Source organism: Cibotium barometz, chromosome 53, assembly GCF_041138505.1.
Source record: "Cibotium barometz isolate CiBa-2024 chromosome 53, ASM4113850v1, whole genome shotgun sequence".
Classification (NCBI taxonomy): Eukaryota; Viridiplantae; Streptophyta; class Polypodiopsida; order Cyatheales; family Cibotiaceae; genus Cibotium; species Cibotium barometz.
Window position 1 is genome coordinate 26887375 of NC_141098.1, and position 24535 is coordinate 26911909.

Genomic DNA, 24535 nt, shown 5'->3' on the forward strand with positions numbered 1-24535 from the left:
TTCCTTAGACCCCCAGAAAAGGGCAGTCCTGTGAGTCGCATGCCACTTGGGGCACACCAAGAAAGGCTTTCAGGCAAAAATTCTAGGGGAGGTTGATCCTCCAAGGGGTGGAGTGAGAGTGAAAAAATCAATACTCAAGAAAGAAGACCAAAGACACTGTTGAGGGAGATAGGGTAGGGATTGGATGGAATAGATGCATAAATCTTCATCAAAGCTAGAGTGGATTTGGAGACTGGGCCAATTGTTTAGTGAAAAGGCTACCAACGAGGGAATGATGACAGGGAGACTCTAGGAATAGATAATGGGATGATGCCAAGTCATCCAAGAACAAATATTGGAATCCCATCATCAAGTTTAGCAAAGGAGGATGTCATGTGTAGGACTAATGCCAAGCTAATCCTGAAGAGGCAACATGATAAAGATAGACCAGAACCTGCGTTTTGGAGCATAGGGTGTTGTTTTGGCAAGGGACTTGATTGGTGGTGGACAAGGATTCTCTCGGGCGGCTAGCACAAAATGAGGAATAAGACCTATTAGCATAGTATCTGATGGATCTAGGAGCTCGCCGACCATATCAAGGCCTATAAATAGCATTAGTTTCTCATTATTTTGACAATTCAATCTAGATAGGATTGGGTCATAGATTTAAGCATAGAGTAGGTTACACACCTTTTCATGAAGGTAACCTATGGATGTAAAGATTATACACCTTTTTTTACTATATGAATACAGTGAATACTCAACTATCTCTCTCTCTCTCTCTTGTCTATCGTCTACTTGTGCTTTGCATCAGCATGTTCCCAGAAGTTGTTTAGGGCTGAAAGTAGACACCGAGAGCTTTCGCATGTAACATGCTGATGATGATTCGCATGTTGTAAATAATACTCCTACACTAATGACTAACTTAACTCATGATTAATCAGGGATTAAGACTATTCAGGAAGATGATTAGCCATGGCACGAGTGTGCACGTAACATGAAAGAAGACTCCCGGATCTTTCCCATGTGACATTGGTGTCAAAGCATCAGGCTCAGCAAGGATAAACACTTATTTAGTCCTAGATGAAGATGTGTAGGTCCAATGTAGAGGAAAGTGCACAGGTACAAGAGTACAGATCAACTGGCACAAAGTGGTGTGTTGTCTGGGTAGGCTATGCACAATAAATTGGAGGATTCAGCTGGCCAACTCCTAACACAAGTTGGCATGTTGGATAATAAACTGAATAAATACTGATAAATCATGTGCTTTTGTCTACTGCCCGTGAACAGAACACCTAACCTGTTGATGTACAAAGGCATGCTGCCAGCTTACAGGCCTTTTGTACTCCTCATGAGATATGATGCTAATGCAAATGCTGCCATTGATGATACTAACTAATTGTCGCACTAATTAGGGATTAAGGTAGTTCATGCCAAAGATTATCCATGGCATGGGTGTCGCACTAATTAGGGATTAAGGTAGTTCATGCCAAAGATTATCCATGGCATGGGTGTGCACGTGATAGACCTGGCACACCCAATTGAGGCTTTCTAGTCAATCCCAAGGGGCACTCCAATCTACTATCTTGGTGAGCATTTGGAATAAGCTTTTGTACTAGAGTTTTATGAGGCTCTCCTTAGCCAGTTGAGTGGTGGTGGAAAACCAAGTGCTTCTTGCCACCATGTAGTACATTGTGAGGTGAAAAGGCTGAAAGGACCATATGTGCAAGAGATTAGAGAAAATAAACACAACATGAAATGAATGAATGGGTGTATGTATGGGTGTATGTATGATGGGAAATCCTGTACAAGAGACCCTACGATGTGAGGTAACTCTAAGTAGAAGACCATCAAAAAAGAAGAGACAAAGTTGGATCTGAAGCATGGTGTGTCGAACACTCACATCGGTGGATGCAGTGGCACATCGAGGTGGTAGATTTGTGTTGTGGTCATCAAAAGGTATAATTGTTTAGGCTCTAGTGACAAGGGTACTATGCTACCTGAGGGGTGATGAAGAGCAGAGAGGGCTACTATCCCAAGTCAATGTTCCAATGAGCATGGAGGGATGTTGTCCTGATGTCAAATAATGATGATTAGTAGAGAGTGGGCTCCTATCCCAATGTTGAAGGATGATGAGCAGAGAGGATTTCCCAAGTCAAAGGAAGATGATGAGAAGCCAGTGGGCTGCTATTCGGATGTGAGCTTCTGGAGAAAAATGGAGATGTGATGAAGATCCAGGCTATTGTCCCAAGGTGTGTTGTAGATCAACAAAGAGGTCCAATTTGCTAGGCAGTAGAAGTAGATGGTGATTTTTGATGATATGAGGTTGTGCGGTGCTGAATATGACATGCATATATATGGGGTTTGGTTGTAGGTTATCCCAGAGAAGGGGGACTGTCGGCCAGCAGCACAAGACCAAAATCCAAATAAATCCCCTTTTAGGACTGGCTAAAATACGATTTTCACACACCCCCTCTCATGCTGCCAAAAGGGGTCCATGAGAGAAGATGAAGGATAATAGAGTCCCACAATGACACAGTGGCAGAAGGAATGTATCCTCCTCTGGAAGTGAAGTCTGAGAAGTTCTAAGAGGAAGATCATGATGGCAAAGGTGTAGAGGGTGAGTAGGTGTAGAAGACAGGCTAATCGTCTCCCAATGTAAGACCTTAAATAGGGCTCTCCAATAAGTAAGAAGTCCCATCTAATTGTGTGGTCCAGATCAGAGTAAAGAGAATCAACATCTGGTGAGAAAGGTTGGTCCTCCGGAATCATGGGTAGACTATCCATGCTATGTGCTCTCAAGGTATTCAATCCCTTTGCTCATGATAGTGTTGATACATTAGGAGGGAAAAAGGACGAAAGGACCAGATGTGGCACATATTAGACACAACACAAAATGGATAAATGAGTGTATGTATGATGGTGAATGAAATCCTGTACAAGAGACCCTTTGATGTGAGGTGACTCTGAGTAGAAGATTATCAAAGAAGCAGACATGAGGTCAAAGCTGAAGCACAGTTGGTGAGACGAAGGCTCGTGTCGAGGATGGCAACGACACTCCATGAGGTGGTCGATGTTGAAGGCTCGCATCGGTGCATGTGGTGGCACTTTGAGGTGGTAGATGTATGTAGTGGGCAGCAACCGTTGTAGTACACCCAATGGCAAATGTTGACCTCCTTGCAGCACACACAATGTCTGCACAACCAATCTGTCTTCCTGGAGTTCTTAAAACAGAGTTCTCTGGAGAGAATCGATGACTTACCCCGCAGTGCTCGACGAAATCGCCTACTTTCTGAAAAATGGAGGTCGTAACGTGCCCAAAACGCATTTTCGACCCAAAATATGTTATCCAATAGGACACTATAGTTGCCTTATAGCTTTACTCCCGCAAAGAAAGCTCCTCAATCAAAGATCATTTGCCAGTGCCTCCCGTACAGCTCACGACAAGGGTGTAGTCGCCAACACAAATAGGGAAGAGTAGATGAAGCTCTTACCCTCCTACCGCTTCATGTGCTTCTCTTTCTTGTAGCTCAGCCCTTAGCATGAACCAGCCTCTGATACCATGAAAAGATGTAGGGGGGAAGAGAGCTTGAGATCTTGCAAGCAACACACACACTCACAAAACCCTAAAAGAGAACACACAAGGTGAGAGGCTGAAAATCTTCTTCTTCACACAACACTCAACACACCATATACAAAGATAAGAGTACACACAATATGAAAAGGTACTCAACCAAATACATACTAGGGTTCTCTATATAGTGTGAACCCAACTAAATGAGCTAGCGCTATAACTATGCCAATCTCTAGAATGGCTATCACACAGCCTCTCATCTCACTAGCTGCATATCACCCATGATCTCACCAACCACGCCAGTGGTGTAAGCGTGGGGCCTATCCCCTAGGCGGGTCATCAGTGTGTCCCCACTGCCTCACTAGATGAGCTCGATATCTCAACATATTCTCCAGGCCCCTTCAGTTTACAACTTTCCTATCACTTAGGTTTGTCTTAGGAGGATGAACCACCCTAATTTGCCAATTAGGCCAAAACATCCTTATCAACCTATTCCAGCCTTGTCCATTCATGTGTTTCTAAGCTACAAATCTAATTTCCAACAATGCCTTGCAGTACTCTTCGGGGCTGGAGCAGCTAGCAAAGATCAATGCATCCCAAGAACTATTCATTTTACCCCTTCTTAATTATGAGCTCACATTTGATGTATTTATATTTGTTTTGATGTCCTAATATCCACTTTTCCTAAGCTCTATAGCAAGTTTTTATTCCTTTATTTTCTTGAGCCCTCATCTTCTTGATTTTATTTTCCACATGGCTACTTCTTTTCCCACCTTCCGTGGGAGAGCTTGCAAACGAAGATGCCATGGAGTTTTTAGATAATCTAGACATGGCCCATCTCATTTCTGGAGACATTGAGGCCATAAAAATCAAGGCCTTCCCTCTTGTTCTAAAGGAGGAAGCCAAGACATGGTATGGTACCCTACCGCAAGCTACCAAAGATGGATGGGAGGAGCTTCAAGAGGCCTTCATCAATAAATATGGAAGAGGTGAAACCCCTCAAGGATTATGGTAGCAACTACTACAACATCAACAAGGATCTTTGCAAGACTTTCAAAATTATGAGGCTAAGTTCCAAGATATTTGAACCAGGTGGATCAACTCTTTACCTTGAGGTGAGCCAGCCCCAAATTTTTTTAAGAGGGATAGGCTTGTAGTCGATCCTCTTCCACCCTTGAGAGAAAAGGTAGAGTCTAAATTTCCAATCAACTTTGAAGAGGCACTAAGAGTAGCTAGAGAGAAAGATAGAAAGTTGAGATTAAAGGTAGAGTCTAAATTTCCAATCAACTTTGAAGAGGCACTAAGAGTAGCTAGAGAGAAAGATAGAAAGTTTAGAGTCCAATCACTTAGAACTAAGGTAGAATTGGACATGGGAAGAAGAGAGGAGGGCACTCACGAGGATCCTTTAGCTCATTTGGCACCAGGGGCATCTACAGTATTAGGGATAGCACCGCCACGAGCAGTTGAGACACTACACAACAAGAGCTTCTCCAAAGGATAACTAAACAACTAGAGAGTCTAAGTCTAAATTTAATGAAAAATCCTAGAGCACAAGCACCACGAGAGGCTGGAAGGGGACCTAGGAGACAAGCACAAGAGTTGACTTGCTACAACTGTAATGAGTCAGGTCATGGGATGTATAACAGCCCATACCCAAGGAGACCTTGAGGGGGGATGTTCCCAGCCCAAAGGCCCGCTCAAAGGATATGTCCCCACCCCAAATACCTGTAACCATTCCACCTATTCCACCAGTGCCACAACCACAACCACCACCATCGGTAGAGAATCGAGTGATCAATGTGCTCGAATTAGGCGAAATTGAATAACCCATGGAGGAATTTGAGGCCATGCCAACAATAAAAAGAACCACAACTCAGCACATGGATGACAAGACATAAGACTCAAAGGAGGCCATGAAGGAGCAAAAGAAGGAGGAAGGCGAGAGTAGCAAGAGAGTCAAGAAAGCCAAGAGGTCCAAGCAAAAGATCACTATGGAGAACTTTCCTCTTGGATAACCTTTCCATTGATTTGAGTTCACAAAGACCCAATATTACTTATCCACAACTCTTAGAGGTGTCACCTCTATTAAGAAAGCAGTGGGCTAAGTTGTCAAGCACTAGAATCCCCAAGAAAAATCATGTCAGGCCCATGAATCTAATTAGAAGCAACCCCCATAAAGATGTTGTCCCAGTTTTAGATACTTGGGTTAAGGGTCATAAGGTGTCAAGGGTGTATGTGGATGGAGGAGCCCAGATGTGTGTAATGTCAGAGCCCAGATGTGTGTAATGTCAGAGAGAGGACTATGCACAAGTTAGGTCTGGAGATTAATTCCCCATCTCTCTTTAAAGTAACCTTGGCCAAAAACTCTAGCATAAAATGTTTGGGAGTCATTAAGGGTGTAAGAATCACAGTTTTCTCCATTGAAGTGGAAGTTGACATGTATAGTATCCCTAGAAAGGGGGAGGGCTATCCAATAGTTTTAGGGAGGCCATGGCTTATTGCCATGAATGCATATCAAAAATGGGGAACATGAATGCTTCTCTTAAATCCAGAAGGGTTGAACGGGTCCTCTAGCAAGAAGGTCACATATGACTGGAACAAAGGTACGGAAATTGTTTTGAGATATGAAACCATTGTAGATAAAGAGAGTAGTGAGTACTCCACCACAAGGACTAAGGAAGCAACATCAAGCACTAAGGAAGCAACATCAAGCACTGAGGATACAAACTCGTTTGATGTTATGGGCCTAGTAGTTTAGAACAAGGAAGCCAACGAGGAGTTAAGGACATCACACCAAACAGATATAGGGACAGAGGAGAGGCTGAGGCAAATGCCAGCAGATTTGACACCAAAGAACAAGAAAGCTACCTTGACATGCTCAAGAGGTATCCTAATATTTTCATTTCTATTTATTCTCAAATCACTAGAGGTAATTGATCATCATATTGAATTGAAGACAGAATCAAAGCTTGTTGTCCAAAAATTGAGAACCAAAGCCAAGGTTTTCATGGTTGTTTATTCGGGACAGCATCACTGCTAGAGGGTGTGATCACGTACTAGAGTGTGGCTGTTTTAGGGTTGGTGAAGGATGGACAACTGCGATTTGAACTAAGTATCTCGTTTGAGGTACATGGAAGGCTTAGATTTTGGGTCATTTATCACGATCGAGGTATGTTTGTGACGATTGATATTCACTTCATACCTCGATCGAGATATTTAAACGGCTGGGATTGCATCTTCAAATGTGCACAAATGGATGGGTCAGATTGTGTAGATGTATCTCGTTCTCGAGGTTTTTGAACGGCTTAGATTTCATCTTGTTATCTCAAACGAGATACGTGAACGGATGAGATTACATCTCTACACCTCTCGAACGAGATATTTTAGTGGTCGTCGAGATGATATTTCAATATCTTGTTTGAGATATGTGGACGGTGGAGATGGCCTCATTGAATATGCTAAATGTACATCTGAGCGGGATGTCCAGGGTGATCCACCGTGGCATTGACGTGGATCCGAGTAGCATGCATATCTCGATCGAGATAGTGTGGTGGCGGGGTGACCTGTACTTGTGACATGGATATGGTGACTTGAAACCCAGACCTGCTGGCATGGCGTTAATTGGTATCTCATTTTAGATATGTCCCTTTAGGCTCGAGAGGCACGTGTCGTGTTCTAATTTATGGCGATATCATGATTGAGGTCCTCTGCCCAAGTTGCATCGATGTCCCAATTTTAGAGAGAGTGAACGAAAGTGAGTACCCTCATCTTGCAACCACCCTTAAAGGGGTGTGGGAACATGCATGAATGCAAGATGTGTGTGTGCACATGTGATACAAATGGTGCATAAGTGTGAATATATGTGTGCATGTGCATGTGTATCAATATACACATACATGTACATTCACATGTGTACATGTACATGTACGTGAATGTACATAGATGTGCACATGTTGGGAAGAGCAAACAAAATCTACCTCTACAACATCTAAATAATTTAAAACACCCAACCCAAGGCACCTAGCATCCCTGCAGCTATCCTCTGACTCTCTGTTGATTCAATTGGACACCTGAACCCTCTTAGTCTAAATGAGCTGACCCCCAAAATGGCCTCCTAGTTCATATCTGACTCTTAGCAACCCTAATCTTCAATCCTAACACCTCAACTGACCTCCTCTGATGATTTGTTGACCTAATCTTATTTCTGAATTGCTTGCTGACTGTTGTCTGACTCCAGGTGACTTATTAGACTTTTAGGTAGCTTCTTGTCCTTTAGACTTCTAGATTCTCCTCAAGATCTAGTAATCCTTAAATCTCTTGCTCCAAAGCCCTACTGAACATGTGAATACCTTTGTTCTAACTCCCAGCTAAGTCTTGTCTGATCAATTTCTAACTGAACTGACTCAGTTGACTCAAGACTTTCCACTCCTGTGTCCTCTAGCACTTACAAACCCCCAAACACCCTAGACTCCTCAACGATCCAGTCTTACAACCCCTAATATGACAGTAGTCGATGCCCCAACTACCTTCGTTAGATATCCTTTAGCCCACAAAACTCTCTAAGTTTGAGAGACATTTGACTGTCAAACTTGACCCTAATTGACTTCCTATCAACTCAAAAAGACTAATTTTACCCTTCTACACCCTCAAATGTTTAATCGTGACACTCAATTGAAACCATCTAGCCATTGTTGACTATGAACTAACCCAATCTAGTTTAGCCCTAACTTAGGAGACTACTGATCTTACAATTGATGTTTTCTCAACAATCTTAGTGAAAACAACACAATCATCACAACCATAGCTCAAAACTCATTCATCCACTCAAAATATGCTTAGACCCACACTCTCTCTCCTTCAAACTTGCAAAAACAAACCAGTCTCAAAAACCCTGAGACCCTGGGCTCAAACTAGAGAAAAAACATAAAACTGAGAGAACCTTCATAGCTTCAAACCTCTTTGATGGATTTTGCAGCCACCTCTATAGATCTTCTTCTTCTAACACAAATCAATAGTTCAGTAATGTCTTGGTTACAGTTCCAACAGAGGTCTAGTCAAAGATCCTAGACTTGCCTCTGCCACCCTCAACTAATGCTCTGACTCTCACCAACTCTCCCTACTCTAGTTCAGCCCCAACATGCTCACATGACTTCAAAACACTCTAATGGGTTGCCCTTATTTTCTATCACTCTTAGTATAAATCTTACATTCTCTCCTTTCCATCCTCTCCAATGAACTCTCCCAAAGCTTCCAAGAAAACCCCTCCACAACGTTCAACCAACATCCCCTTTTATCCCAAACCAAAAAGACACTTCTTCATTTCTAAAACAAAACTGCTACCCATCACATGACTTCCTTTTTCATCATCTAGACCTCTCCCCATGTACCTTCATGCAAAGTTTCCCTTTCTAGCTGTTACATGGCCTTTTTATTTATTGATCACATTGTTTTCATACAACCTCGGTCAACACTTTTTGTACACCCTACATTCTAGACTAGCATATGTACATCATATCTTTCTACAACCTGCCTTTTCCTCCTCTAAGCTTGTTTACGTCATGATTTCATTGGGCTCAAAAAGACTATCACATATTTGCCCCAACCCCATTGTGAAACACTTGAAATTCATTCTGTCTTCTTTGCTCCTTCTCTTTTTTTTCTTCTCTTTCCATAGATCAGAGGGTTTATGTAGTCATCTCCTTAGTAGTTGAGATACAACCCAACATCCACTTGGACCCCAACCCCTGCTGGCATCATATGCATATCAATCACACTACTTTTTTCCCAAGAACAATAAACTCCAAATCTTTGACCACACCAAGACTCTTCACCTCTTTAAACTATTAGCAATCTTCACACTAAAAAAAGGCTTCCCTGTCACTTCCAATCTAAGATTATACATAGCCTCTTCATTAACGACACACACCTGGGCCCCATCAATATAAACCTTGCTGACTTTCCTACAATGATCCTAAACATCCATAATAGGCAATGTATTAGAAACCTTTCTTAACTGAACCCCATTAGCCTCAGGTGTTTTAAATCTAACTCTCCTAACACTTGCAACATTGGGCCAGTGTCTCCTTATGCTAGACTTTAGCTATCAAAAGTTCCATAAGTGATATCAGCCTTCCTTTGTTTAACATTAGCCAAGACACTCATTAGGAATTTTTTGAGGTCATTTTTGGAGGAAGTTTGACCGGAATATTCCCTCCAAAAAGGGGCACCGGATAATTTTTTTGCAAATGAACTCCAAATTTGTCGGACCTCACATATTTAGATTCTACTCTTCAAAAGCTATCCATTGATATATAACACGATAGGGTTCGAAGAAGGGACAAGATAGATACCTAGAAGATTCCTTTTTGCATGGGGGAGATTCATGTTACCCCCCAGGCAAAAAGGAATCTTCTAGGTATCTATCTTGTCCCTTCTCCAAACCCTATCATGTTATATACGTGAATCTTTCCCAGGCAAAAAGGAATCTTCTAGGTATCTATCTTATCCCTTCTCCGAACCCTATCGTGTTATATATCAATGGATAGCTTTTGAAGAGTAGAATCTAAATATGTGAGGTCCGACAAATTTGGAGTTCGTTTACAAAAATTTTACTTGGTGCCCCTTTTGGAGGGAATATTCCGGTCAAACTTCCTTACAAGGCCTTAAAATTCCTAATGATAAGGAGACTATCCCTCTCCCAACTAGAAGTCATCCATGTCAATCTATCTTCTTCTAGCCCTAGCTTCTCCTTGCTTGCTAGACTCTTCTTGTTCCATGGTTTCCTTCCCCTTTTCTTACTTCTTCCTAGCTCTTGTTTCCTTGCTTGCATCCATGGATTCTGACCTTTGCATTCTCATTCTCTTATTGGCTAACATGGGGATGCTTTAGATGCGTGATTTAGGGTTTTTATCATTCTTGATAGTTTTTCTACAGAGAGAAGCAAACCCTAATTCATAAGAAGAGGTTTTGGAATGAAGTAAAAGTGGATATAAGGTTGTATTCCTCATCCCTTAAACTCTCACTCTAGCCATTAGCCTCTCCATTCGAGCACCCGAGTAAGTAGCTAGGTAACATTTTGTACGGCTCCCCTATTTTAATAGTTTTGATCCACTTAGAAGGAACCAAAATTGACTTCACAGTTGGATAGTATACTCTTAGACCATACTATAGAGCCGTAGAACTCCCAAATTTGACATCATTTTGGGGGTCAAAAAAGGCCAATCTACTACCGATTGACTTTCTGAGAAAACAGTCAAAATATAAAGTAGTATAGCTTGACCAAGTCAAAGGTGATCATGTACGTGGATTGTAGACTCGATTGCCTCTCCAAAGAGCTAAAGATCCTTGAATCAGATTTTAAGAGCTTGTTGAAAGATCAATTTGACATTTTAAGATGATGCCAAAGGTCAAACCCAAAGGAAACTACAAGAAAGCCCTTGAGCATGAACTGGGAACATTAGATGCAACAAGGAAAGACATAAGATTCCCAACGAGCTATGTAAGACGAGATTAATGGTGGTAATGTCAATGAAAGGATGGTTGAAGAGGCTAATGTTTAACATATGCCTAATTTTTCCCAAATTCCTAAGGAGGATGGAGGCAAGGATATCAACACCATGATGTAATTCATGCAAAGCATGCTTGATAGAATGGACCAAAGATTTCAATTCATGGTGGACAAGTTTGATTCTATGAGTAAGGAGTTGCATAATGGACTCACTAGTTTGAGGCAAGATGTGCGCAAGGGAAAAGAAGCTTATGGTGGACCTATGTTACATCCATATGCACCAAACACCTTTCAACCAATGGGGCCACAAGCGTATGGACCTTTTGTAGGAGTTTTACATGCAAATGCATCGCGTACTCCTAAAGCTAATATACACCATGGTGATAGAAATCATGGATCTATTCTTGGAAAGGAGAACATGCCTCCATCATTGATGCATCAAGGTATGTTAGATTGCCTATACATGGTGTCTCTTCAATGCAAGGGAAAAGTTTGGACAAAGGCAAAGGCATAGTTTTGGAAGAACCAAGGGTGGCGACGAATGGAAATTGGCATCCTTCACACATGACTGGTTCTCATTTCAATGAGATCAGAGGTCCTCACTTGAATGGGACAAAAGGCCATCACTGCAATGAGATGGATCATCATCCCAATCGAATGGAATCTAGTCATGGTAGGCCACATCATTTCAATGACTTTGGGGGCAACCATGTTAGACCATTTGAGCATAGACCACATGATCTTCATCGTGCTGGTGATGAAGATGAATTTAATGGAATCAAGGACAAGATAACATTCACTAAGTTCAAAGGTGAAGGCTCAACCAATGAGGATTTTAAAGAATGGGTTAATAAAATGGAGCTTTACTTTGAGCTTAGCCCTCGTTTTGTGATAGGGCTAAAGTGTTATTTGCTACTTTGCATATAGAATTCTATGCCCATGCTTGGTTGTAGCACCTAAGTGCTCATGGATATTTGATCACCACTTAGGTGGAGTTCAAGAATGAGATAAAGAGGACTTTTGATTTAGCCCTTAATGGATCAAGGATGGTGGAGAAATGGGATGATCTCATCGAAACAGGAAATGCCAAGGACACAAGTTTATAAAGTTCTCACTTCATGTGGAAGGCTTGAGTAAGAAGTACAAACTCAGGAAATTCATTAAAGGTTTGTAAAACAACATTAAGGTTTATGTGGATGCTGTAAAACCCAAAACCATCAAGGAGGCCATGCTTCTGCGACGTAGATCAAGTGTAGACATGAAAGCAGAGCAAGGCATGTGTTTAGGAATGATTTTGGCAATTCAACTATGGGTAAGACTTCAAGTGATGTTGCATCTCACACAGGTTGTTGTAGATTCCCAAGAGGTGGGAGATAAAATTTTAGATTTGGCAACTCTTCTCCTAGATCTTCAAATATTGATCTAAAGCAAGTTGATGTGAAAGCATCTAACAAGAACAAGGTTATTGGTGAAGACCGCATTAATGAATTGAAGCACAAGGGCTTGTTCTTCAAGTGTGGTGATTAAATGGAACAAGGATCTTGGAAGGTTTGCAAAGCTAAGAAGATTACCCTAAGCACGATTGAACCATGGAATTTACTAGGACTACATAAAAGAGGATGATTATGAGGATTACTTTAAAGATGCCAACAATGAAGTTGAATATGTAACGAATACTGGTAAAATTTCCTTTTGATCCAGGTGAATCAGAGAAGAGTGTCGACGAATGTTTCCTATGTGTGGTCATCCTCATGACAAGGATAATTTCGCTAACTTATGCAATATCTCAAGCAGCACCTATGCTAGTTGCAAAGGTACAAGTATATTATGGTTGAAGGCATGCAAAAATGGAAGGATGGCACTTGTTTTGGTTGATAGTGGGAGCACACATAGCTTTATCAACACAAATCCATGTGTAGTCTCAAATCATAGCCCATATCTTCACCTTTGTGGCATGATGTTCAAGTGTCTAATGGGGTAAAGATGGATTGCACATTGGAATGGTTGTTTCTTGCTCAGTTTGCTCATAATAGTATGCATCATGAGAGCATTGACATGTTACCTTTTAAGGCACTCTATGGGTATCTATGGGTACAAAGTGAATATGCCAATGATGGTCCAAAAGCAAGAGGGGATGAATCCTAATGTAAAAGAGGTTGGATGCACTCTTGCAACAATGCAAAGCTAATATAAAGCAAGATTAAGAAAGGATGAGACACTATGCTAATGCTCATAGGTGACCATTGGAGTTCATGGAAGGTGATTGGGTATTCTTGAGAATTCCCAAGATAAGTTATGGTACCCTCAAGGGCAACATAAATACCAAGTTAGGTGATCGCTACTATGGGCCATACAAGGTGCTGAGGCGTGCTAGTGAAGTTGCTTATCAATTGGCCCTTCCATCAACCTCAACGATTCATGATGTGTTCCATGTGTCACATCTCAAAGCTTACCTTGGGCCGAAGGTATTTGTGCAAGAAGAGCTTCCTCTAGTGAATGAGGAGGGCATAATTGAGTATGTTCCAAAATAATTTTTTGGTATAAGAGAAAGAGTTCTTCGCCAGTCGTACATTAGTAGAATATTTGGTCAAACAACAAGGACGAACTATATAGAAATGGCAAGAAAGGACAGACTAGTACAAGAAAGAAATGTCAAGACAATGGAAAAAAATGGTAACTCAATAAAAATGGGAAAAAAAATGTCATGATAAATGGTAAATTTTATTTCATAAAAAATCACAACTTGACAAAATGGGGAGTGTAGAAATGATAAATCAAAAGTTCCCTTTAAGACGTAAGAAAATGACACTTTTTGGCTACCAATTCTACCATGTTTTATACTCTCTCTTTTAACCCTTCAATCAACCCTTCAAGGATCTTCTTCCTCTTCTTCTTCTTCTTCTTGTTCTTCTTATTTTCGAATGCCATTTCTACCCAGTTTTTTTTCAACTCTCTCTTTCAACCCTTCAAGGGTCTTCTCTCTCTCTCTCTCTCTCTCTCTCTCTCTAAAACTTTTTTTTGTTGAATGATTCATCTTTCACTCCTTGTTTCTTCCTCTCTCTCTCATCATTAATTCTCAACTCTCTTTTTTATTATTATTTATCTGATTACTCTATATTTTAAAAATATATATTATTTTACTCTCTCTCTCTCTCTCTCTTGCTTTTATAATTGCTTTAAGTTTTCGAATAAGTGTTTATTTTTTTAATTGTTTAAAAAAAATTATGTGCATTTTTCTAGTTTTATATAGTTTTAGGTATTTAGGATAGTAAAAAGGAACTATATGGCGGCTAAAAGACATTTTAAAAAAAAAGTTAAAGTCCCAAAGAATGTAAGTAGTTATGCAGCACTATAAAAGAATCCAATCTCTACACTTTTAACACAAAAAGTGTTTTTCTAAATGGGGGAGGCACACATTTTGTTATGTGTATAAATTTAAGGAGAGAATTATACCACCTCTCTGGGTGACATACACATAGTATGATATTTTCGTGTTTTTATCTTTTTTCTTCTCACACATAATACAAAGAATACACAACTTTTTCCATGTTGATAATAGTTGATATGAGTTGACAATTTTCTTAATACACATCTTCTTTTTTTTATGTGAGCATTTTTTGATAGTAATGTTTATAATTGTATGAACAATTACGCCTAATGATTGTTTCCTCCATGAAAATAAAGATTTGTAACAACGAAATGTTTTCTTTGTAAGGTACATCGTTGAAACAATGTGTGCTTATGGAATCCATACTCTACTACATAATAGTTTTATATTCTCTACATCACATATTCTTGTATCATGAAATGTCACATAAGCTTATGTATTGATGTGAATTCAAATGTTGGGAACAATAAATCCTCTACGAATCGTCTAGCTATGAAAAGAGAAAGAGCCATACAAAGAGGCCTCACAATTAGGAAGAGTTCATTGCAACCCTATATTACTTCTTGGCCATATGTGGATGAACTGAAGCAATGCTCTTATCAATGTAGCCCTATTTTATGTTACATTGTAGAAATGTGTCCATTGTAGAGAAATCATTGCAACCCTATATTGCTTCTTGGCCATATGTGGATGAACTGAAGCAATGCTCTTTATCAATGTAGCCCTATTTTATGTTACATTGTAGAAATGTGTCCACACCATCATAGTATCTCAAACTATGTATCAAGCAATTGTAGCTTGACAATCATTGTATTCTTAATTGCTATCATCTTCCACTATCATGTGCCAAAATCAAGAGACAAAAGTGCATCATCTCGACTACATATTCATTCGATTTTTCTTTTTCTCTTAGTAGCATCTAACGAAGGGGACTACTTTTACAATACAGAAGCCATGGAAAGCCTGCAAGGGCAAAGTAGATATAGCCTCAAGCAAGATGCCTACAATTAAACAACTTGGTTCTCTCTCTCTCTCTCTCTCTCTCTCTCTCTCTCTCTCTCTCCTCTAGTTTTAAGTTTTTGACTAAAGTTTGTGCAATCCCGTTTTGTTATGCTTTTATTAATATCAACCACTCATATGTGCGGGAACCTTAATTGAACTAAGAAATGTGACACGAGGAAAAAGACTACATGGTCCTACATGGATAGTCGTAGAAGGTTTAACAACTAAAGGATGGCTAGGGGTTATTGGGCATTGGGCAATTGCTATCTTTTTTAGAGTCTGAAAAGGTTTGTATTATGTACTGGAAATGTAATGTCCATATATCATGTAGGGCACCGTCTTCCCGCATTTATGAAATGAAATGGTGCGTTTGTCGTGGTTTCTTGATGTTTGTTATAGAAAATTTCAGAGGTGAGCAAGTTCCATGTGGGTTTGCAACTTTAAAGCTCTATAGACGTACTAGTAGGACTGTTGATTACTTAGAGCGGCTCGACAAACTGAATTAGGGCTAGATAGTGCTAGGCCGCGAGTCGCTTGCCAATTAATTATAGAAGAGTGAATAAGTAGCTGTTTAACCTAGCTATTTACACAGTCGTGGCTCGTGAGGAAAGCAATACATTACAGTACTTCATACAGTCTCCTAACCCTAGCAATACATTACAATATTTCATACAGTCTCCTTCCCTTAGCTATTTAATTATGTCTTTGACACAACCATTAGTCAGGTATGCTATTGCTATGCACACATCATAATCTTTGGCCGCTTTCCTTGCAAAATTTCCTTCACTCAGTAATTAGGTTACGTACGTTTTGCATTTAATTTCTCAGATTTTGAACGTTGTGCATTGTTCTTAATGATGCAGGCGTGAGACTACTGCGAACAGCACTCTCCACCTGAACGCATTAGATGCATTAGCGAACGTTAACTCGGTCTTCTCAGGAGTGGTGTTCCTGGGGCTGAATCTCGACAGTGGGGCAACCCTAGTTGGTACAGGCGACCGTTGCGCTGCGCCGGCTAGTCTGGCCAGAAGCCTTGTACTTTTCGAGGTGCTCTCCTTTGCATTCTACTTGCTGTCTAGCCTCATCGCGCAAGGGCTCAAGCTGCAGCTCAACCTCGTAGGCGCCAAAAAGACAGTCCCGGACGCGCTTGTGCCGATCAATGAGAACACCATGCGCTTTGCGATGCTGGCCACCGCCGTGAGCACCGTCGTGGCCACCGTCTTCCTCACTCTCTCTATCGTGGGGGTCATTGAAATAAGGCTTGGTTTGCTCACCTGCACAACTAGCCACTGGTCCCAAGCGGCCATAATTCCCCTTCTCATCTCTGTCTTCGCTGGTGTCTTCACCTTCGTCGCCACCGTCATTTACACCTTTCTCACATAATCAATGAGCCCATCAAAGAGTTCTTGTGTATGTTGATCCACACAATACTACTCTACAAATTTATTTACAAAGAATTTCCCATTGTCTTGGCTAATATATGTATTCTTGTAATGGAAATCTCGCATTGAGACTCTTTGAGCGTATATACGTACGGTCTGATTCCATGGTATTCCCACTAATTCTACGTTGGGAGACAATTAAATGAGAAGAAGACAAAAAAACGCCAGCAAATCTTGTGGTTGAGCCTACTTCATAGGATTTTGATCTGTATATATGAAGTTACCTTCCTTTACCTCATTTGATACAATTCTAATCTCGCAAAAAAGGGATAGATAAGAGAGGAGGAGCGACACTTATTGAACACTAAAAAATGAGATGCACGAAGCTATCATAATTCTTTACCTTGTGTTGATACCATTATATTAATTAAGAGAGGAATGTGTGATTTACCTCATTCAAGACTTGTTGATGCTCTATTTCAACATGCTTAGCTTGCAATCAGGTTATGCTCACCTCCACAAACACAAAAGAATATAGAGAGGATAAGAACTAGATTATTATATCTAATCATTCTAAAACGAGTTGAAATATGCACCCACAAATAAAATTAGATAGAGTGAAACTAACATGTTTGTGACACTTGTGGAGCTTTTCCTTTTATTCTATTTTCTAATTCCTTGGTTAGAAGAATTCTACCAATGGTAGATATTGTCTTGTTTCCATATATATTTAGCCTCAAAAATTTTAAAGGTTATGGTGGTTCTTATCAATCACCAGTAGTATCTTGCCTTTATTGTGGCGTAAGTCACTCAGCCACATATAATCTTTAAACTAACCATGCACACAAAGATAGTTTCCAAGGTGTGCAACATGATAATGTTTGAAATATGTTTCTATACACCGCTTTGTTGGCAAGTTTGGCCTTCTTGAGTGATTTTGGCTTCTTGGGGTTCTTGGGGTTCTTGGGGCCTTTGGTTTCGGAGTTTTTTTGGGTGACGTGGGGGCTTTTGGGGGGGGGGGGGGGCAGTGGCATCTTTGGCCTTCAACATTGCTTTTTTAGGAGCCACTTTCTTTTAGCACCATATTCTTAAACTGCAAAGATAAGAGCTTCTTGAAGTTGGGCGATAATACATCTTTACACTTGGAGTCAATATACTTACCAATGGCATACAGACTAGACCCAAATCTCTCTTTCAGTGGATGCATGGTTTTTGAACTCATCTGAAGGTAAGGAGGATGAAGGGACTCCACTTTGGTCTTCTTTGAGGCAAGCGTTGCTACCTTGGGCATGGGCCTTCTTCTTCTTTTTTTTGGGCAAGGTTAGGGACAACCGCAATAGCAGCCATGGTAGAAAAAAAGTTGAGAAGATAGAAGAACTAAAAATATCAAAAAGAAAAGCTCAAGATCTAGCTTTAGTAATAATGAAGCAAACATAGGTCTTCATTTTTATTTTTTATTTTTATAACTACAAGGTACTATAATAGGGAGAGAGCATAGCTACACAAGGTAGCTGCGTGGCAGTAGGTAGTGAGAGAGGGCATGCGCATGGTACACGACAGCCACATATGGTCATGCAATCATAGCCACGCACTGTAATTTTAGGACTCCAAATCCTGTGCATTATGCCATCACATATCTCTTCTCCTTCCAAGAAGATTGCAGCTCGATTCTTGCCGCTACTTCAAACCCTAGCCATGGTACCCTACTCTCTTTCCCCTTGCTACTATGACTCCCTTCTCCTTGCTATGATGCCGTTGCCCTTTCCGTTGTCCTTGTTATGATGCCCTTCCCCTTGACCTTCCCACAAGCTCTCTTCTTCTTCTTTTCCTCTTTTCACAAGCATAAACCCTCTAGTCCTCCTTCCAAGCCAAAAACCCTACTCACTAAGACTCTCCTCTCCTCATCACAAGGAAAAGGCCTCTCATCGCCATAAGCCTCACAAGAAGCCTCTCCTTCTAAGCAAGGTAAGGTTTTCCATTACTCTATGCATGTTTTTTTAAAATCTATTGGATTGAATGCATGCATAACAAAATAAATCACCTAATTCTTACTAATCTCTTCTCTTGTGGTGGCTAGGTTAAGAGAATTAATTCTTTGGTCACTTGAAGCCCTCTCAAGAAACGATGCCTTCTTGTTGCAAGTATTCGAGGTGAGCGCCTTTCTTTCATTCATGTTTTCATAGCACCTCCTAGTGCATTGAGGCTTTCTTTTTGAAGCTTATGCATGCATGCTTGCATAAGAAAAGGCTTATACATAAGCTTTATGTATAAGCCTTTATAAGCTTTATGCATGTGATTATGCATAAAGCTTTATTATTAAGCTATATACCTCAGATTCTGCGAAGGCTTTATGCATAAAGCCTAAAAACCTATGCATTACGCTTAATGCTTTAAGCTTATGGTCGATAGACTTAATGCATTAAGCTTATGCATAGGCTTTATGCTTTAAGCCTATGCATTAATCTTAATGCTTTAAGATTTATGCATTAAGCTTATGTATAGGCTTAATGCATCAAGCGTATCTTTAACCTTAATACATAAGCTCATGTATAAGCTTAATGCATTAATCTTAATTCTTAAAGATTAATAAATTAAGCTTATACAAAGGATTAATCCACTAAGCTTATTTATAAGCTTAATGCATTCATCTTAATGGTTTAAGCTTAATACATATGCATTAAGATTATACATTTGCTTAATGCCTAAGCTTTATTAATGCATTAAGCTCATGCGTAAGACTTATTAATGCATTAAGCCTATGTATAAGCTTAATGCACAAGCCTTATGCATTAGGCTTATGTATAAGCCTAAAGAATTAAGCTTATTGCTTTAAGATTAATACAAAAGCTTAAAGCAATTAAGCTTATACATAAGCTTAATGCTTTGAGATTAATACCTTTATGCATTAAGCCTATGCATAGGCTTGTATAAGCTTAATGCGTAAGCTTTATTAATGCATAAACTTAATACACATGCTTAATGTTCACCTAACATAATAAATACTTGGTTTACTAGTCTCTTCTCTTGTGGCTAAGTTAAGAGAATTCACTCTTTGACAGCTTGAAGATCTCTCAAGCAACGGTGCCTTCTTGTGCAAGCATTACAGGTAAGCACACTTATTTCATTCATGTTTTCATATAGCACCTCTGAGTGTGTAGAGGCTTTCTTTTTATTTAGTACATTCTTGTTTTAAGCTTATGCATGCATGCTTTAATAAAGCATGCACGCATAAGCAAAGGCTTATACATACGCTTTATGCATAACCTTATGCAAATGCTTTAACCTTTAAGCTTATGCATAGGCTTTAAGTTAATGCATAAGCTTATGCATTAAGACTGTGCATTATGCTCAATGCATTAAGCATATGCATAGTTTTTAAGCTTTAAGCTTATGCATAGTCTTAATGGATTATGCTTAATGCATTAAGACTCACTACTAGAGGTTTAGGACATACCGACGTTAGAATACCAACGCAAATGTCTTTTGTATATTGCATAATGCATAAGCCTTATGGATTAAGACTATGCATTAGGCTTTAAGATTTAAGCTTATGCATAGGCTTAATGCATTATGCTTAATACATTAAGATTATGCATTATGCTTTAAGCTTTAAGCTTATGCAATATTCTTAATGCATTAAGAAAATGTGTTATGCTTAATTCCTTAAGCTTATGCATAAGCCTTATGCATTAAGACTATGCATTATGCTTAATTCATTAGGCTTTAAGATTTAAGCTTTATGCTTATGCATACTCTTAATGCATTAATACTATGTATTAGGCTTTAAGCTTTAATCTTATGCATAGGACTATTGCATTATGCTTAATGCATTAAGGCTATGCTATAGGCTTTAAGATTTAAGCTTATGCATTATTGTTAATGCATTAGGACTATGCATAGGCTTTAAGCTTATGCATATGTCTTAATGCATAAGCTTTATGCATTAAGACTATGCAATATGCTTAAAGCATTAAGACTATGCATGGGATTTAAGCTTATGTATAAGCCTTATGCATATGTCTTAATACATAAGCCTTGTGCATTAAGACTATGAATTATGTTTAATACATTAATATAGTGCATAGGCTTTAAGCTTTAAGCTTATGTAGTATGCTTAATGCATTAAGACTATGCATTATACATTATTAATAAAGCTTAATGCATTAAGACTATGCATTATGATTCTTATCGCATTAAGATGCTTAATGCATTAATCTTAATACTTAAAGATTAATACATTAATCTTATGTGTAATATTAATTGATTAAGTCTATGTATAAGCTTAATGCAGCTATGTATGCCCTATGTGAGCTATGTAATGTTTTTATGCATAAAGCTTTTTATGTAATGTATGCTCTATGTGATCTATTTTTATACATACTCTTAAGCTTTAAGCCTATGCATTAAGCTTTTTATGTAATATATGCTCTATGTGATCTATGTAATGTTTTTATGCATATATAGAAGTTTCCATCATGGGATTCATCACCAATGGACCAAGATTGGATATATGGAAGGGCATCCCCTAGTGTTGCACCCATACCCATAGATGACCCAGATTTACAGCATGTTTTAGAGGAATAGGTGGCTTGGAACCGCTTGAACTCTAGGTGTACGGGGCCAAGCAATTGAGTCACTCAGGCTTATTCCCAACCTACTAACACGTCAGCTATCCCATGGTCACCCACATCTATGCTTCCCACCACCTTCCCCACCCCTCCCACTTCTACTTTCCCTCCTCCTCACCCTTCATCTCCTTCCAGTGCTCAGTGTACTTCTATCCCATCCACAGTGCCATCTCCTTAGCATGCGGCATTCTCACGACACTGATAGTTTTTTTGTGCCCAAAGAAAATGTCCAATAGATATGTTCACCCCACCCCGATAAAATGAAATAAATAATTGATGTATGGTTAGAAACCTTAGGAAAAGATATCTACTACGTGGCCACTTTCCAAAAATGAAAATTAGCCATTGTTGCCCCACCCAAAAGAAGAAAAGAACACTTGTGTGCATTAGAGGAGGGGAGATTGTGAAGAGAATGGCAATAGTTACGGGAAGCAGTGGAGAGAACATTGGAATTGGAGATTCTTGGAAAAAAGAAGTTTGTAGAAAGAGGAGAGTCGAGAGAGAGAGAGAGAGAGAGATTCGTAAAAAGCCAAGAGAGATGCTTACGTAAAGGAGTTCAGTCAAAGTTTATTTTTTGTGACTGTTTTGTTTGAGAAGAAGATGATGCGGGTTTTGGAGTTGACTTGAGTTTTCCCAAAGTAGAAGTTGCATCAGTGAATAGAGGGTCTTGTAGGAGGTGGGTTCCCTAAGACCTCTAAGGCTGCAATTCTGTTGGAGCTTGGACAAGCTCAAACACTTGCTCAATAATCCTTTGCAATGTTTGTTGGTCATTGTCTGCAAAGTATAGCTGCAGCTATGGTTGATGTTTCTAGTTTTTTGTGAAGTTGTGAACATAGGGTTTTGTTGGGATAACTATGTGGAAGTCCCTTGGTTTTGTGGTGCTTCTCTGTTTTCTGTTCTATCCTCAAATCTCAAGGGTGTTGAGATTTGCGCAATTGTATATATACACAGGGAAGTTTGATTGTGCTGGAATGATGAAATATTATTCTTTGGTTTTAGCTGTGTTATTTTGATAGAGTTTTTTGGAAAGAAACAATTGTGAGTGAAGAGATGAATTGTGTTTAATCAGATTTGTGTCAGTTATCTTGTGTTTCATTAAACAAGTTCTAGTAGAGGCAGCTTGGTCAGCCGTGTGTTAGGATGATAGGTCAGTTGAGGTTGTTAAAGTATTGGTCTAGTCTTATTTAACACTTATGATATCTGGGCTATCAATCAGAACCAACCAATAGAGGACTGTCTAATAGGATTTGACAGCATTGCTAGTGGTCTAGGTGTTAGTAGCTAAGAACTATTACAGGTCAGAAGGGAGTCAGCTAGGATCAGTTAAAGCCCTATAGGAGTCAAAGGGTGTTCAGAAATAGTTTTGGTCATTTTGTGTTGAAGAGGAAAGTTTTAGGTAGGTATGACAGTCAACTGTCAGCAGCAATCAAGCAAAATTGAAGGAGAAGGCTTTTCTTTTGTTTGATTATTGTCAACAAGATGTCAGCTCATGACTGTAGAGAGATGGATCTATTTCGGACTGTTGAGGCAGTTTTCAGTCAAGATCAGTCAGAGGGATGTCAGGTGAAGTTCAGTCGAGAGTTAGCAAAGTGTCTAGTGAGCTGCTAGGGTTGCGAGTTTAAGGATAGCTAATATACAGGAGGAAATTTGAGAAAGCCTAGAGAGCATTTACCTGACAAGAAACAAGAGGAGGACTTTGGAGGTAATTTTTTGTTAGCTGAGGTGAATTCAAGTCAGCAAAGAAGTGCTGATAAGCACTATGGAGATCTAAAGCAAGGTCTTAAAGTGTGTTGATGTTGGCAGCGGATAATTTTTTTCTTGGGGTCATCATCGAGTGTCTCACTCGGAATACAGTCAACATTTGATATGTCTGTTTCAGCTGAGAGTGTTTGTGGCTAGTTGGTAGGTAGCTGAAGTCGGTTGAAGGGTTATAAGGGAAGATGAGGGCCATTGGAGATCTGAGATAACTTGGAAGGACATGTGAAAGAGGTAGGTATATAGTTTGAGGAGTTTGGAGTTTGCTTAAGTGTTTGCCTGTGTCAGCTCTACAAATCAGGGGACATCACCTGAGTGTACTAGTGCCTTCATTTGGTGTTTAGTTTGGGTTGTGGTGCTGGGTGGTAGTTCCCTCCTCACTGTGGTGTGTTTCGAATGGGCCATAGAGGCAGGTCTCCCGGACACATCATTGTTTTGCTGAGCCCACTAAGGAGGGCTTTGAAGCACCCTTTTAGTTTCTTTTAGGTCTGAAAATTCTTAATATAACAAATGGAAGCCATGATGACATATTTGGTGTTCCATGGTCATGCTGGAGAGAGGACCTAGAGGAGTATTGGGTGGGGATGTTATTGATATCTTTAACCTTTGGGAAGGATAAATATGAGGATAAGCTGACATTGTTGTCTATGTTGATGAAGGGAGATGCCAAAAGATGGCTGCAGACATGGAGAGCTCACTTAAATCAAGGTAAGGCATATGAAGACATCAAAGTGTCCTTGGTGGAGAATTATATGCAGGGGGAATCCCCATATGTTCTGTGTGGGTCAGGAAACTCATAATTTAAAACATAACCTATCTGATGTGTTTGACAGATATGTGGACCATTTTGAAGACCTGTCGGGGGTAAGATGGGACACTTCTTTGGGAACAAAGCATCCTCCTATTCTTTTGAACAAAGACATGTTTATATAGTCCCTTCATGCAAATCTAAAGGAGAAAGTGGAGTTGAAGAGACTCAAAACTTTTGAAGAGGGTTTGAGGATAGCCAAAGAGAAGGAGTGCTAAAAAAGGGAAGTTCAAACTAAAGAAAGGCCACCAACTATGCCTGGGGAAAGAAGAGCAGAAGGAGCTCATGTGTCCCAATGGTTTCTTACTGGTAGTAGTAGGATATAAATCATCTAACTTGGCAGATGGAAAACTTGAATTTGAATCTATTGCAAGGAGGCATATATTTCCCTAGCGAAGGAGATAGAGATGTTATGAGGTTGGGCAGGGTAGGAGGAGGCCGAAACATGAATATTCAACATTGATTTAACTTTATGAAAAGATGACATATATCTCCTCAGTGCCCATATCCTA

The 24535-nt window shown here is 39.8% G+C and overlaps 1 protein-coding gene and 1 long non-coding RNA gene across 2 annotated transcripts; both read left to right on the plus strand.

Moving 5' to 3' along the window:
- Positions 1-15952: 15952 nt before the first annotated feature.
- On the plus strand, positions 15953-17055 carry LOC147608467 (uncharacterized). Its single transcript, XM_086789151.1, has 2 exons — positions 15953-16175; positions 16314-17055. Exons 1-2 carry the CDS (start codon positions 16150-16152, stop codon positions 16831-16833), a joined length of 546 nt encoding a protein of 181 aa, XP_086645277.1. The 5' UTR covers positions 15953-16149; the 3' UTR covers positions 16834-17055.
- Positions 17056-18162: 1107 nt separating this feature from the next.
- LOC147608468 (uncharacterized) lies at positions 18163-21831 on the plus strand. The gene is made up of 3 exons (XR_015264439.1): positions 18163-18797; positions 18910-18982; positions 19892-21831. It is a non-coding gene; the product is annotated as an uncharacterized LOC147608468 (long non-coding RNA).
- Positions 21832-24535: the final 2704 nt, after the last annotated feature.